This window comes from Cebidichthys violaceus, unplaced genomic scaffold, assembly GCF_023349555.1.
Source record: "Cebidichthys violaceus isolate CVI_PGR_0920_01 unplaced genomic scaffold, fCebVio1.0.p SCAF_10, whole genome shotgun sequence".
In the NCBI taxonomy this organism is placed as follows: Eukaryota; Metazoa; Chordata; class Actinopteri; order Perciformes; family Stichaeidae; genus Cebidichthys; species Cebidichthys violaceus.
The window spans coordinates 7237695-7255089 of record NW_027176263.1 but is presented as its reverse complement, the minus strand read 5'-3'; the positions used below and the strand labels follow the sequence as shown (position 1 = coordinate 7255089).

Sequence of the window (17395 nt, the reverse complement as noted above, 5' to 3'; positions counted from 1 at the left end):
CAATATGTTTATGTATACTTACTTTTCCTGCCGAAAACTGTTTTAATTCAGAACATAGCGTTTTTTCATCCCCGATAAATCAAATATACAAAGTTAACGAGAAGCTGGTGACCTCAGTGGAGCATTTAACTGCTTTAGAGCCAGATATTTCCCTCAGGAGTTGATGGAGACCAATAACACGAATAAAAGGATAATGAATATTGGATTTACATTTGTTGGGTGGCTAGAAACACGACTCCAAATGAATGCTAATGTTGACACACATCGAACGGATGTAAATTAGTTTACTGTTTGCTAACATCTTTGCCATACCAGCTGAAATGTGATGAGGCGTCAGTGTTGTTTACAGCTTAATTCTGTTTCCTCCTAGTGGCCAAGAAAATCAATAAAGGCAACCATCACCAAAATAACAACTTGAGATTTGATTTGGCTCATTTTGGGATGATTTGTGGATGACAAACAATCCAAGTGGTCAAAGTAGCCTTCCCTCATTACCGCCACTCCCGTACACACAGCTGCTCTGTGGCCGAAAAACCAGGCTGGTTGTACTGGGAGTCTAACTGCCTCAGTGTTCCTAAAAAACTGTGCTTTTGTCCGTTTTAGAATTAGAGTTAAAAAAACAAACGTATTGGTATTTTTTTGTGTCAATAATTATAAGAGAAGTGTAATCCTTAAGACCGTAGCCCAATAAAACACACCACTTAGAGTAACATAGACCATCTACATCATAACAGTCCTTGCACCCATAGTCACTGTGAACTCTGTTCTTGTTCACTAAGCAAACAGGTTTATTTTTCTCATCTGGTCATTAAAAATGAATGTAACAGGTTAGTTGTCAGCTATGCAATTAGTTGGGAAGCAGCCTACTCACCATTTTTCATGACACCTGGCTCTTGTTCCTGTAGAAACTGAATGCACTTATTATAAGTTGCCTTGGACACAAATGTCTGCTAAATGAATGTGATGTAATGTAAAATTATCCAAGCGATGCTGCTACAGTGCTACAGACAGATAAGATATTTAGCATGTGACAATTTTTGTAACCCTCCAAAACATAAAATCACGCAATCATACCCGCTTTATGTATTCATTGGCTAGGTGTGCTGAGGTGTGAAAGTATAAACAGGGTTTGAACTTCTTCATATATTCTCCACTTCAGGGTGAGACTGTCAATAGTGCGTTGTTATCTCATTTTGTACTAATCGTCGGGTGCCTGCTGTTGTTACTTTTTAAACTGATAGATAGTAGTAATAATATTGGAGCTATTTTTAGAGCTACCAACAGTCCAAAACCCAAATACATTCAATTTACAAAGATATAAAACAGAAAACATTGTTGCTTGATAAACGGGAATTAATCAAATATCAAAATGCAGTAGTTGTTGATTGATTTTCTGTAGATCAACCAATTGAGTGATCGACAAATTAAGGCAGTGGCTTTGAGTTCATGCCAACAACCCGTCACTGACATACAATCAATAGTCTGTTAAAAATAATCTGAGTTGAACACGTATGAGTGTGAAAGTGGTATAACTGACTGACCAAGTATTGGACTTAATAAAGGAAGAGGAGGAAAATACCTGTGGAGCAATTTAATTGCATTTACTCATATAAACATGTTAGATACTTGTACCTTACTTGAGTATTTCTCCTTAATGTCACTTAATACTTCTATTCCACGACATTTATTTACACAGATTAAACTACCTGATTGATTAGATTGTTAATGTTACGGGCCCCAGTAATGAGACTTCATACCAAGTTATAGTAGCCTGTATTAAACAGGAAAAATGTGCAGACAGGAATCATTTACACTTGGCCGGCCTGTGTTTAACCCCATGATGTTGAAAGGCTCCAAGTGGTCCTCCAACAATTTGCCATATCACTATATGTAGTCTGAGTGCTGGATTAAACACTCATCTCTGGGTGAACTGTGGATCTTTGGACTGTGAGTGGTTCATACTCAACGTTGGTGTTGGCTTGTTTTGAGGCAACATCACTCTGTTTTAGTCCTATAATTCTAGATAAAAAACTGTTGGGGTGATTCAGGTTCATGCTATTTGGTACTCATCAATTCCAGGAAGATCTCAATGCTCCTCCTTTTACTCAGATGTGACTGAAGGAAACTTTTGAACCCACCTAAAGTGATATCATCTTTATTGACGAGCACGCCTTGAATGACTTCACTCGCTGTGTGGTTGGCTTTTATTCCCTCATCCATCTTTTTACACATAGCTGATGTGAGATGTGCTCTCACCTACCTGACCCCTGTAGATTTTGAATTCCCTAGGCCTCAAGCTCTTGTGCATCACTGTTTATCTTGCCTATATTAGCTGGAGAGATATCAGTACTAGTGTGTTCTAGCACTTTCTGTGGACCTAGGGAAAGTGTCTTCAACTTCAGAAGACACAAGCTGACTCAGTACAGTGTAAAAAACACTTATCGCTAACTAACTAATAAGGCGGCTAATGGCATTCATTTTTGGACACATATGGCCCTGTTTGAATGTAACAAAGTTTTCAAGCGCTGTACTTAAGTTTGATTTTAAGGTACTTTTTACTACATGTATTAGACATCATTAGTTACTAGTTACTTTGCAGATTCAGGTTATTAATATTGAATATAAATCAGCTAATAAATTATGCTATTATGGCATTATTATTGGCATTATTAAGCTAGCCTTTATAAAGTGGTTGAAATGAGCTCCACCTTTACCAGTGCCAACATTAGTGATAACACTAGAATGTGATATAATACATTCTGCACAATGAGTACTTTGACTTTTGGTACTTTATATGTTGATGACAGTACTTTTGAATGCAGGACTTTTATGTGTAACAGAGTGTTTATACACTGGGCATTGCTACTTTTATTTAAGTATCCTAAATATCTTCTTCCACTGCAGAAGAGACGTTTTTCACACACACACACACACACACACACGCACACATGACCCTATGTTCTCTGTACGTTTACAGTATTCACATGCCTCGAGTTAACAATTTGCAGGAAGCCTATTTAACAGCAATTACAGGAAGGCAGAGATAGCTTGATGCCATCGTTGTGAATCTGTGTGTGTGTGTGTGTGTGTGTGTGTGTGTGTGTGTGTGTGTGTGTGTGTGTGTGTGTGTCTGTGGTTGCAACACACCGGGTCACCTCCTGGCTGTAACCATCCTGCAGGGCAACGGGCCAGTCTGCGTGTTCCTCCCACTATTTTCCACTGAGCGACAAGGCTGCACATTGTGCTCAGACCGGCCAGCCAGCCAAGGTTACAAAGGCGTTTTCTCTCCCTCCCGCCTCTAAAGGTAGGCAGTCCATGGCACACCGCTGCATCTCTTCATCCACACTCAACATTTCGCTCTCTTTCTAACGCGACCAGACCGCCGCGTAGCTGCATGGTGAGGCTTTCTATCATTTTATTTTTTTTGAAAAGGGGAAAATGTTGCAGCGCGCATAGCGTTTGCATAAGCGATGAGTTTGGGTGGTGCTGAAGCGGTGACCTCTAGCCTGGATGCGATCGACAGGATGCGATAAGTGCTTTTTTAAAATTAATTAATTCCTCTCTGGAAGTTTTGGGGGATGAAATTAGAGGATGATGTAATGAGATAACCGTCGTCATCATGTCAGCGCTTCCATCTTTCAGTTGAACTGGAGAGCGGGCTTCTGTTTTATACTGTGCACTGTACAGTATAAGTAGTGCAGTTTAGATTACACGTGTGACCCTGATGGAAATACACTGTATGCGATATATTGTGGTGCAAATAAGCGCCAGGACGCAGATTTAGTATGCAACAATATTTCAATGCATTTGTCATGCATTCGCAATAATCCATTATATTAAGGCTAACATATTACTATGAAGGCACAGGCAGCCGAATGCTGCATACTATTTATACATTTACTTACTAAACTCTATTTGTGATTGATAGTTGTCAAACTTCCTGGTGAAAACTTTTCAATGTTGCTTTTGCTGCTGTTTCAAATTCAAGTTCAAAACACTGTAATCAATCCCACCAAGCAGCAATTAGTTCTGAGCATCCCGAGAGAAACACAGTCACATACACAAACAGAATCATACAGATATGCACACACACACACACACACACACACACACACACACACACACACACCAAGGAGCTAAAATGTGGAATAAAGTCTATAAATAATGGCAAAAAAGAAACCTATGTAGCATTTAAAAGTCTTATTGCAGAGGGGATGAATGATTTTGTATGGCGGTTAGTTTTGCAAACACGCCTTAATGGCGACAGAGATAATTCACTTGCAATGACTTGTCTCAAAGAAGCCAAAATGTTTGCCAGGCTCAGAACTGGCTGTAATATGTAATTTTACATGTCTAAATCACGGTGAATTGAATGAATTAAAATACCTACAAATACAGGTACATCATCACATTGATGCAAAAATCATGAAAAAATCCAATATGAAAATAAAGTCCTGCTAATTGATTTGCAACATTGACCACAATGACCTAATATATTCACATATGGGCGAGCTACCTTGCTATAAACAAAAATCCATGATGATAGATGTATTTATATTGTTGTACTGTCGTGTCGGCCAACCCAAACTCTTACAGTATTAGACTGTTTGAACAAGTCATTCTCAGCTGCATTGATGAAACCAAAGTCTAGATGATGCATTAGTGTTTCCTTTGATTGTTTAGATGTATTTTGAATAGCTCCAACATTGAGCTAGCACATACTCACTAACTGGCTGCTAGCATGCTCCCCTGTTGGGGCTCATCATGCTCTGATTAAGGCCTTGCAGATTATCATGTTTTGGTGCAGCCTAATGCATCTCTGATAATCAGAGCGCGGATGTTACTCTACCGAGGATGACCAGAATAAGCCATATTTTGTTCCTGTAGACAAGTGATGATGGACAAATGCAACCATCAGCAATATGCTGCCTGGGTAGCAGTTCATCATAAGTTTAAACTCTCCATATATACTGTGCTGAGTTGTACAATAGCACTCAAGGAACAAATATGTACCATGTATATCTACAATGCAATAAGCACTTTATTTATAAGAGTCCTTGTCAACCTTGTGGAATATATATTAACATTGTGGAATATAATCATCCGAGTTGATAATCAAAATACTTCTATTTCCCGGCTTTTAAATGAAAATTTCTTGATATGGATTAAACGCATGTAAACAAAGTCACCCCTCAGTTCAAATAGTCCTGACTTTGTTTAAGAGCTGCATGCTGATTGAATTGAGACGCTTCATCTAAATGTAATAGTTGGACTCACATTTCTGTCCATAAAGTGAAAGAATATTTTGTATAGCTGTGTTTTACACTCACCTCAGACATACACAAATCTGACTGCAGCCAAAAGACTGCAACCCATCTGCAGTCAAAATCTAATTTGTTAATCATATTATGTTAGATTATGTTCAGGGGTCTATGTTGGAAAAACAGGCCAATCAGCAGAGGTTCACATGGCCCTCTGTCATTTAGTATATGAGCCACAATATCTCACATCTGAAGGAGACGTTATGTAAGAAAGACATACAGTATATAGTCCATATTTTGTTTCCAGCAGTAGACGCAGGTGTAGAAACTGTCTGTAGCGCAGCAGTCTGTGATGTAATCAGATTGAATTGAGTGCATATCACTGAAACACGTTAGGGGAAATAAAGAATTTCTGTGGTTGCGATGAGGCATTTTGTGCAAAGCCTGAGGTGACACAGCAAACAATGTAAAGGCCTGCAGGATTGTGCAAGTCCCTCTGAGGTGATAATACATAAAGATGTCTACAGTAAGAAAATCAGCTGCAGGGATTTGTTTGCTGTGTGAATGATCTTATCACAAATTTGTATGATATTTTTTCTGGAGAGGGTACAGCTATGTTTCTAGAGGGTACAGCTATTCCACAGCTGTAAGGTTTGTGTGAGAAAGCTACATCAATGCATTCACAAAGTATGATTTACAGGAAGTGAGTTTTCTCTATTATTAAAACATGACTGTGAAACTTAAGGTCTTTGTCCAGGCTTAGATCTCAGTCAAAAAACTTCCCACAGTTTGACCATACATTAGTAGTGGACAAACCAGTAATTATAACTTAAAACTTATGTGTAAGAAAAATTATCCAGACATTCATACAGCCGCGCCATACATGGCCTTCTGCTTTATATCACAGGGTTGAACTGACTGTCACAAGTATAGCAGTGGAATTTGAAATTATATGATAAATTATACGGTTTATGGAAAAAGTACTCACCTCTGAAATCTGCACTTTTCAACATTTGTTTTTTACCGGAAGCACAGCTGTTTGAATCAGTACTGGATACACCAACCAAGTGTTTGCACTCTCACAAAGGTGGAGAGTGATCAAACAATAGTGTACCACCACAATTTGACGGCTTTGGCAACAGAACATGTACAAATATTTAGACGTTTTTGTCAAAGTAAATGTGGCAGCATTGTCTGGGCCAGACAAGAATCGTTGATTTTCAAAACTTGGACTACATTAGCAGTAGTTAATCTACACATGTCATTATTTTCAACAATCATAAAGCCAGACAATCCCTATACATCAGTCTTAAGTAAATAGAGATGAGGTTATCGTCTGTTCACAGCTGCCTGCTGGCCTCTTGTTTTACATAAGTAGCCACATTTGATTCCGTTGTTTGAAACCACAGGGATGTGAAGGATCAGTTATTGGGACATTGGACCTATAAGAGAGCGTTGGTGGACCGCCTGGAGCACAAAACGACATGTACACAACAGACACGATAGGCATGTATCAAAATTGACAACATTGAGTTACATTTTGTCATTTAAACACTACTTAGAGTTAATCAGAATTTCCAGAAGACTTTTGTTGTGATAACAAGCCCTCTTTCAGGCAGATTCATTTAGCTTTTTATGCACTAATCAATATTTTAATACAAAAAAAATTGTCAAATGACTATGTATAATGTAAAATATGTCACTTGTAATGACAAACATAGACAATCATCACCCAACTCTGCAGTTCCCCTCTCCTCTACGGAGCATTTCAGCATCTTCCAGCTCATTGTTTTGGTTTTACAGACCAAAACTTAAGTCACTCTCATCAGTGTTATTACCAGCCACTCTTTTCAGTCAAAAAAAGCTCTAAATAACTCAATGTAGGCTACCTGTTTGGCTCCAAATGACAGACAGACAACATTTGCAACTAACTGGTAAACATAGTGGAGCATCTAGCTGCTAAAGAAGCCGATATTTCCTTCAGGAGTGGGTGGAGACCAAACCAGAGCTAAAAGGAGAGTGAATATTAGACTTAGATGTGTGAGGTGGGTAATAACATAATTTGTGTAAACAGACAAATGTTTGCTTAATATGTCAATCATGTGTGTTCATACCGCTTTAAATTGTTTAAATTGTTTTGTTCTGTTTTTAGGTGACAAATGGAGACTTTCAATCATAAACTGAACACTTATTTAGAGTCATGGATGGGACCCAGGGGTAAGTCAAGTTATAGTGTCATCTTTAGTTGCTGATATTAACAGAAAAGTCAAGGTAGCGGCAAAATTAAGCATTAGCTAATACCTTTGACATTACACTGCACACTTTACATGAACTTGCACAAGAAATCTGCTGGGGTTTTTCACCTTTTACCTGCCAACCTTGCTATGTGTTGAACAAACATTTCTCAGTGAGCACTGCTGCTGCTTTTCACTTTTCAAGTTCATCTGCTGTTACCAATGAGGCCACCTTATCGACAGTAAAAATAGTCCTTTTTATCTCCATATTTCAGATCAGCGGGTACGGGGATGGCTGCTGCTCGACAACTACCCACCAACCTTTGCACTCACAGTCATGTACCTTCTGATCGTGTGGATAGGGCCCAAGTACATGAAACACAGGCAGCCGTACTCCTGCAGAGGCCTCCTGGTGGTTTACAATCTGGGCCTAACACTCTTGTCCTTCTACATGTTCTATGAGGTAAACAGACTGCTCGGCACTCAGAGATGTGTTGAAGTAGGCCAAAGCAATCTCTGCAACGTCACACGACAAACAGATTAGAAAAGACAAAGAGGAAACCGACCTGAATCTGTGCAGCATCCTCACAAAAAACTCTAATGTGTGAATATGACAAGATATATATGTTTAATTAAAGGAATACGTTGACATTTTGGAAAATACACCTATTTGCATTCTTGACAGTTGGATGAGATTGCTACCACTCTGATGTGTATATGAAGCTAAACTTAGCATTAACACTGCAGGCAGGGGGAAATGGCTAGCATGGCTCTGTCCAAGGGTAACAAAATCCCCCTACCAGCACCTCTAAAGCTCACAAATTAACATATTATATCTTATTTATTTATTCCGTACAAAAACCAATATGTAAAAAAAAAAAAAAAAAGACAGGCTGTGGTTTTTGTGTGCCTTTATCTCTTGGCTGTACGTTTTCTCATCAAGAGTTTAGTTCTTTTAAATATAAAGCTAAAATCAGGAGAAAGTTAGCTTAGCTTAGCATAAAGACTGTAAACAGCTACCCTGGCTCTGTCCAAAATCATTCTACTGGCCCCTCTCAAGCTCAGTACCGCTCACTACCACACATTTTTTTTAGCTATCTATGCTAAGCTAACATTGCTGTTGCTTTATATTTAGCAGACAAGTATGAGGGAGATAGGCCTATCAGTCTTTTTATGTAACTCTTAACGAGAACGCAAATAAGCATATTTCTCAAAAATGTTGAACTAATTCTTTAACACTTGACTCTGATTGGATTTGGGCCTATTGCTACATGTGTCTCTCACTGAAAGCTAGCATTAGAGACAGTGCTATCAGGGAGTGAGAGGGACACAGCTGGATGCTGACAGGCTCATTGTTTCAGCCATCAAATCTCTCTTATGCCATCGTGGACATCAGCACAGCCCTCCATTGTTTGCTGGAAAAATGCTTTTGATAAACAGCTGACTAAATAAATTGTAAATAAATTGAAATTGATAGCTGCACTGATGTAAACAAACATGGATTATTTGGAGAGGTGACAGAGTCTGGGCTGAATATGCTGTTAAAGTTGTAGCAACAGTGCCAAGACTTCACTTATCATAATGAGTGGAAAGAGTAATTTTGGGTGAACACCAGGAAGTCAGAAACAGATTAAGCAGTTTTTTATATGTGTAAGTCTAAAGTATCTGCACTCCCTCATCCAGCTGGCCGAACAAGCTTCTTGTCTTTCCGTCTGCATTGCGTAAGGACTCAGCGGACTGTTGGCTTTGTGATTCATTAAACCCTGTACTCTGACAATGCTCCAGCCATGGGGTGAACTTTTGGCAGTCCAAAAATCAATGCCACTTGATGTCGATCAAAGTACAAGGCAGTTTTGTTCTTGTCAACCTTCCAGGTCACAGCAGTTTGTCACATAATGATTGTGATTAATTTTGTTTATTTAAAGGCTGACTAATGCTGCTATGGGTTTAAAGAAAGAATCAAGGAGTTATAAAAACTTAGAGGATGGCTTATGTCTGTGCGCACATGATGAAATACTTGATGTTTATAAACCAAATACTTCATTCTGTTGCTGGTTCTTAACTGGTGGCAGTTTCTTGGCACTGAGTTTAATTAATGAAGCATTTTACAGCAGCAGACAAATACAATGTATCTATATCGATTTGGTGAATCAGCACTAAGCCACGCCATCTACTTGCATTAAAATAATTGTTGTTTAAAGGAACATGACACTGACTTTACACATACGGTTTAGTTTACTTGTCAAAAAGAGGATTACTTAGCCTATAAACAGAGTTGTAATATCAATTATTATTATTATAATGTCATTTGTGGCTTTTGTCAAGTATGAAAAAATAAGCCTAGAAAGACTTTGATAAAGATTGTGTTGAGTCTGAAAGACGCAGGCTTATGCCAAGCAGGGCAGTCTAACCCAGGATTAGTAATAATTAGTATAATTGCTTTAATTTTGTCCAATATATACTTCTTGCTGACATGGTGTGTGTGTGTGATGTACTGTTTGTTCAGTTTTTTAAATGTTGTTCTGTCATTATATGTTTTAATCGGGAATGAACCGAGGGTAACATTTTTGTTAAATATTATACATTCCCTTACAAATAAATGGAATAAATATTTGAGTTGTCTTATAGGAAGTGTTGGATCCAATGTTATTTTCCAGTTGGACCTATACTAGGAACTACAAGTCAGGATACTTGAGCTATTAGCGGATTTGTAGCCATTATCTGTCTCTTGCAAGTTCCCCAATGTTATGGATAAATCACTGGAGTACCACTTTAACATAAATAAAATAAGTAGTCACTGCACAGGTTTGGAGAGTTAGATTGTTACTATTGAATGTTTCATATAGAAATTCCTGTATTTGCACTTTTCTTAGTCTACCTGTGTGTTAAATGTTTTAATAGTGAGATTGATTAGCTTCTAACACGTTCTGTGATAACATGTCATAAAATGACCTGGGGACCATTAAACATCATATCATATCATACAGTTTGTTTCAGTAACAGGAAGAGTTCATGGTCTTTTATTTTTACGATCAATTATATTACATCATTATAATATTGGTCACCACAAGCTGACACCAAACCGATACGAGACCAGATGTAGTTATCTGACTTGCCATCTGTCTGTGCATGTGTTTATTACTTGTAGGGATGGAAAAGTTGTTGTACATCATATGTCGTTTCACTTTTACATTGTCTTTGTGCACTACAGTGCCTGTGTCTGTAGCTTTTGTATTGGTAAAATAATAATTCATCATTCATCAGCTTGTTACTGCTGTGTGGAGCGGGGGCTACAACTTCTACTGCCAGGACACTCACAGTGCACAGGAAGTGGATAATAAGGTGAGTCAGTCTCAGTTACACTGTGCAACCTTTGATGATATGATAGTTTATTGCCGTTGTTTTTATTTTCATTTGATCACATGTTTGGCATCTTATTTCCTATTCTGTTTCTTGATATTATTAATAGGACAGTAAACATAAATAAATACCAGTTATTGTAGGAAAGTATATACATATACAGTATATACATACAGTATATATATATATATATATATATATATATATATATATATATATATATATATAGATAGATAGATAGATAGATATACATGTATTTATATATATATATATATATATATATATATATATTTATTTCTATGATTTCTATGGGCAAGTACCTGTAAATCCCAGCAGATAAGCTGCAGAGACAGGAGAGTCAATTTAATCCGACTCATGTCATGATGACCCTCTTCAGTTGCCCTACTGAGCTCAGTGGAGGTGAAAACAAGGCTCCAAGTGAAATGTGCACAGCTTTGCAGTTCTGTGGTGATTAAATGAAAAGCTTTATCACTGTGCCACTGCTACAATACAGATTGTTAAATTGCTTTACAATCCTGAACTTTCAAGGGCCTTCGAGGAAGACTTCTGCTTATCACCCAGTATGATAAATAATATGTGCAGGACATTTGAAAGAACTTCTTAACTGTATTAAGAAGTTCTGATTTGCTAGCTCTATATTGTTCTCTTCAAGAAGTTTTTCTTCTGTTTTATTCCTCTTTAACCCTTTTTTTGTTTTGCTGCATCTCCTCTCAGATCACAAATGTCCTGTGGTGGTACTACTTCTCCAAGTTCATAGAGTTCATGGACACCTTTTTCTTCATACTACGAAAGAACAATCACCAGATCACGTTTCTTCACATCTACCACCACACTAGCATGCTGAATATCTGGTGGTTTGTTATGAACTGGGTCCCCTGCGGCCATTGTGAGTGTTTTAACACAACTTCGATCCTCCAGTGACTCAAATTACTGCAGTAACCACATTTACGGTTTGGCCCTAAAGAGAGCTAAATAATTCAAGTGCTCTAATGTTAAACCCATTAGCCCTGAAAACCGCCTGTTTTCCCCACAAAACCTTTAAGGATACCAAGTGACATTCTTCATATAAATGTGCCTTTTACTATATATTTAAATATAATGTGACACTTCAGATCTATAAACATGTTTCATTATTCATCAGATGTTCACTATATTGTTTCTTTATGACTTTACTGTTAATAGCTATTGATTTTACATAAACTTTGTTGTAATGGTTTTGTAGTAACGATAAATTATTCCCTATTTCATCATAACACTCCTAATGCATGTCACTTGCCATTCACTGACAGTTATTGCTTGCAGTAAATGAATAACTTCCTGTGTCTCTCTTCTGTGTCTCTTCAGCATACTTTGGCGCCTCCCTGAACAGCTTCGTCCACGTGGTGATGTATTCTTACTACGGCCTGTCGGCCATCCCAGCCATACGGCCGTACCTTTGGTGGAAGAAGTACATCACACAGTTACAGCTGGTGGGTTTACCCCAGAGGTGGAAGAAGTGCTTAGATCTTATACTTAAGTAAAAGTAGTATAATAATAATAGAATAATATATTTCTTTAAGTATTATCAGCTAAATTTAAAATTAAAACAGTTTTGTAAAATAATTGATTAACTGCTTTGAACATTTTAGCATTAGATCTTTTTGCTTTTATTAAAGAAAATCAAACATAAACAACTTAATTACAGACTAGGATTACTTGTGTACCAAACAGTGCATTATATTTAAGATACAGATAATGTGTTTTGTATGAGAAAAAGTAACAGCTGCCAAAATAATGTAGTGAAGTAAAAGTACAATATTTGCCTTTGCCTTGTCTTTGCCTTGAATGAAATATACTTACAGTACAGTACTTATGTACAGTACTTGAGTAAATGTACTTTTACCACTGTTGCTTGTATGTGATAGTTGTTATATTCACTTTACATTGTGGACCTTGATGTTGCTATTTAGATGTTGAAAGTGTCCATGGACTATTTTCTGCAGAACCCTGTTTAGTTGTAACACAGTACAGACATTTTCACCGTCCACTAAAAGATATTTTAGGCTATGGATCAATATTATGTTTTTATAGGTTCTGTGTCACCTTCACACTCTAGTATGTGTCATGTTTCCTCCACAGATCCAGTTCTTTTTAACCATGTCCCAGACGATGTGTGCAGTCATATGGCCATGTAGCTTCCCCAAGGGATGGCTGTACTTCCAAATAAGTTACATGATCACACTCATTTTCTTTTTCTCAAACTTCTACATTCAGGTCAGTGGGTTTTTCCATTTTAAATTGTAAATGAATGAGTTTAAAGTATATGTTTGGTGATATGGTATTACTGTCAGCAAGTGCCATAGAAATAGTAAAACTGACAATGAATTGATCACACGTAAGTATTTTCTGTGTAGCCAAAGCCTGTGAGCTGTCTCCATTGTTGTACAAAAAACAATATAAACACATAAATGGGCCACACTGTTGCCCAGGGTAACATGTTCCTTCATTACAATGAACATGGAGCCATTGGAGTTAGTTTTGAGTCAATCCAAAAAACTCCATCCTGCTGCTGTAAATACTCACTACAGCACCAAATGTATATTAATAGAAAATAGTCCATAACAAATGCGATATACGATATAAGATATACATCTTCAGTAAGAAGCAAACAGGCTTGGAGCTGAAAGGAAGAAGGAAAGTTTAGTATACAAATAGTGAATAATGTCAGCCTTATCATTTATAATATAAATAAAACTGTATATTTGTGTTTGTATATAGGTAACAACACAAGGCTGAATTTGGTGAACTAATTCTGTTACTGGAAACAGAATTATTTGGTTTAATATTTGTGTATGTTTGTTGCTCATAACCTGCCCGATGCTGGAACTTTGAGGCCAATGTAGTTTTGAAAATGTGATATTGATGATATGCCAAACGATTTTTAGTTAAATTTGTGAGCAAGCTATGTGAAGAAAACACTGTTTCTATACAACTTCATATCTCACAGTATAAAAATAAACTTGTGTTTCAGCAATTACATTTATTCATGAAGTAACCTGTTAACCTTATTTAATTGTCAGTGATAACATTGTGTTTAATTGTAACATGTTATTTCTGCCTCTCTTTCAAGACTTACAAGAAGCACAGTGGTTCTGTAAAGAAGGAGTACCAAAATGGCTCTCCTGCATCAACAAATGGACATGCAAATGGGACGCCAGCCATGGAGCGCACTGCACACAAGAAACTGAGGGTGGATTGACATTTGAGAAACCGCCACCTTCTCACTGTAGCGTGTTAGCTGATGCTGCTAGGAGGTATATGTATCTTCTTATGGTTTAGCACGCACTTGAGATGAAATAAGCCATAGTCACATACATCCAGAGACTTTCCATGTTTTTGCACACGTTCCTACTCATGGTATTGAATAATAAATTCCCATAGAAGAGTATTGTAGTATGGTCACACAATAATATCTCACCCACCTTCTCGAAGAAATTCAATCCAAAGCAAAAAAAATCTCATGCTACCAGCAATTAAACACATTTTGATTCATTCAATGATGCTTTTCACACAAAAGGTCCAAAGATGAACGCTCCAGTGAGTGTGTTTGTTGCAGCTGACGGTTTTATCGCCACTCAATGACGTTTCTTTTAACAACCCAAGGGACAACTAAAATTACAACGCTTACTATGGTCCTTCATGTGTAACTAGAGCATGCATCCTGTGTCTTGCTTTACCACTCTCCTGCCTGTTGTTACATAATCCTAAATTTTGCCCTTTGTAATACTGTAACACATTTTTATTGACAGATTGCAACAGCAGACGTTTTGCTGTAGGGCCTATATGTTTGCAGAGCAGGCTCTCCAGTTTGGACTATTTAGCCATCTAACCAAAGCATAACCAAAGCATAGTGTATTGCATTTTCAGGCACAATGTTAGAGGGCAAGTTGTGTTTTATGAGCACAATATAAAATCAATTATTCTTAACAACCCCCATGTCATAAAAGTCTGTTTGTCTCCTCTCAGATTAATTCCTCAACACAAATCCTTAATTTGTCTGAAAATTCATGACAACTGGGTAAACCCCATCTACGGAGGAAGATCATGTGATACGATCAAAAGCTCCAAAACAGCTAAATGGATCATGAGATGGAATTGTTTTGTCAATTAATATGTAGTAGTCTTTTTTTGAGTCTTTACATAAAAATGGTGCCTTCTGGACCAGTTTATTTGGTTTCTAATTTAGCATTTTTCCTTTTTTCAATATGCTATCACCAGATTCATGTTGGTCCATTTCAGACTAATATCTGTCAAACTTCCAGTTCAAATCCTGTGCCTGATGTTTTTGTTTTTGATATATCAAATGTCCGAAACTATCATTCCTAACAACTGAAACATACTAAACCAACAGTGATGTTATCTTATACTAAAAGAATAGTTGGGGGAGATGCTTGTACACTGTCTTGCTGAGAGTTAGATGAGAGAATCAATACCACTCTCATGTCTGTGTGAAATGAAGCTGCAGGACAGCCAGCCGCTGGTTAGCTTAGCTTAGCATAAAGACTGGAAACAGGGAAACCGCTAGCCTGGTTCTATCCAAAAGCTGCAGCCTTATATTTAGTGTACAAATATAGGAGCGGTATCAATCTTCTCATTTAGCTCTCGGCAAGAAAGCTAACAAGCATATTTCCCAAAATGTTGAACTATTCTTTTAAAATTTTTCAAAAACTGTTTCTCATTTTACCATATAAACATGTTTTTAAAGTAAAAGCATAAAGTCATCATAAGATAATTAATTGGGGAGAAAGAAGGTTGTAGAGATTGGACTATTTATTCCTTTGTGTTCCTTATGTTTATGTTATATTTACTTTTTAACTAAACCATTGCCAGGGTCCTACACAGTAAATGCTGGTATAGAAAACAATGGTACGTTGTGGATGTTTGAATTATGAACTCTGTAAAACTGATTCTCTCTCAGTGGAGCACTGCTGCACTCCTCCACCATGCTGAATCAATGTAATGAGGTACTGTATGGCCTTAACCACTGAATGAGCATGACATGTTGTTCAAATGTATAGATGACCTAAATTCATGTTCACTGCAGCAGAAATTATTGTTAAATTCTTAATAATTCATACCATTGTGTCTGCATGATAAATCTGATTTGCAGATATCTGCCAATCAGTGGAAACCTGGTAAACATGCATAAGCCGTGTCCACTCAGAAATTGAATTATAGTTAAAGTATTTCCAGCTACATGTCATTCCTGTTGCAGTTCTTCTTTTGTACAAGGTGAACGCACTAAAGGTAACATGGTTTATATATTTAAGGGCTGGATTAGCATTTAACAAGATCCCAATTGGTAAAGGCCAAGGAAGCCTATGTAATTATATATTACATACATTTTTATAGACTGTTAAAATAAATATATATATATAAATATATTTTCTGAAATGTGGGGTAAATCTGGGTTGACATGTTGTGACTCATGCTTTACTCCCTGTAACTTTTAACTGTAATTAAAAACAAACTAAGACTTAAGACTACGACTAACTTGTTTTCTTTCCTTGAAAATGATGATAAATGCTAGAAATAATGCAGCTTATAGACGGACAATATCTGTACAGCAGCAGAGTAGAGAGTTCACTAAGCCTCATAATTATTTTTCATTTGTAATCCTACATATTTAATATTTGTGTAAATATGTATTAGCCATGCATGACGCCTGGTTGCAATAAGGCTAGTGTTTCTATTGTTAATTAGCAAAAGTTATATAATATAGGTTATCCTGTAGTGAAAGAAAATGTTAGAAGGGGATAGTTTCTTTTCTAATTCAAGCATTTTGGATTTTAAGACGTTCTATCAGATAGACAATTTTTCCCAAAACACTAATGTGTTCTGTCTCCTATTTCTGCTTTACTTTATTCCCTTCTTGGTCCATCGATAAGTGCTCTCAGTGGATTGAGGTTGAAGTTGAAGTTTTTCTCAGTCCTGATATCAGCCCCCAACTCTTTGTGAGCTTCGTTATGAAGGAATGTTTGGCATGCTTGATTATAATAAATTGTGTTACCTTTGAACAGAGCCAGACTAGCAGTTTCCCTCTGTTCCTAGTGTTTATGCTAAACTAAGCTAACCGGTTGCAGGTTGTAGTTTCATATTGAATTTACAGGTATGAGAGTAGAATGGACACAATTATTAGTACAGACAATAAATCCTCTAAAGGGCTTTTCATTTACCCAAGGCACAATAAAACACAACCAAGGTTTTTCATAACTTTGATGATGAACAAAAAAAAGTATAAAGCAAAAAGGATCAGTATATTGACTCACCCAATAGGCGAAAAAGAGCAGAATAAAACCATTCTGAAGATGGTGTTGGGGGGACACCTACTTAATCTCATATACTTCACCTTTCACTTGGACTTAGTTCACATTTGCACTAATATCTGCCCTATACCTCAAAGCAATATAAAACTGGAGCCTAGAGACTTTAAAATTGAAACAGTTATCATGTGCAAATCAACTCAAACTTAAACTCAAA

General features: G+C 37.1%; 1 protein-coding gene across 2 annotated transcripts; it reads left to right on the top strand.

Annotated features, from left to right (window-relative positions):
* Positions 1-3163: 3163 nt before the first annotated feature.
* On the top strand, positions 3164-16384 carry elovl5 (ELOVL fatty acid elongase 5). 2 transcript variants are annotated; one of them, XM_068723725.1, is made up of 8 exons: positions 3164-3304; positions 7414-7478; positions 7771-7958; positions 10760-10837; positions 11591-11762; positions 12221-12345; positions 12995-13129; positions 13986-16384. In XM_068723725.1, exons 2-8 carry the CDS (start codon positions 7421-7423, stop codon positions 14112-14114), a joined length of 885 nt encoding a protein of 294 aa, XP_068579826.1. In that variant the 5' UTR covers positions 3164-3304; positions 7414-7420; the 3' UTR covers positions 14115-16384. The 2 variants fall into 2 exon arrangements, with proteins under 2 accessions (XP_068579826.1, XP_068579835.1); XM_068723734.1 differs by lacking the exon at positions 3164-3304 and adding an exon at positions 3311-3397.
* The last annotated feature ends 1011 nt before the right edge of the window (positions 16385-17395 follow it).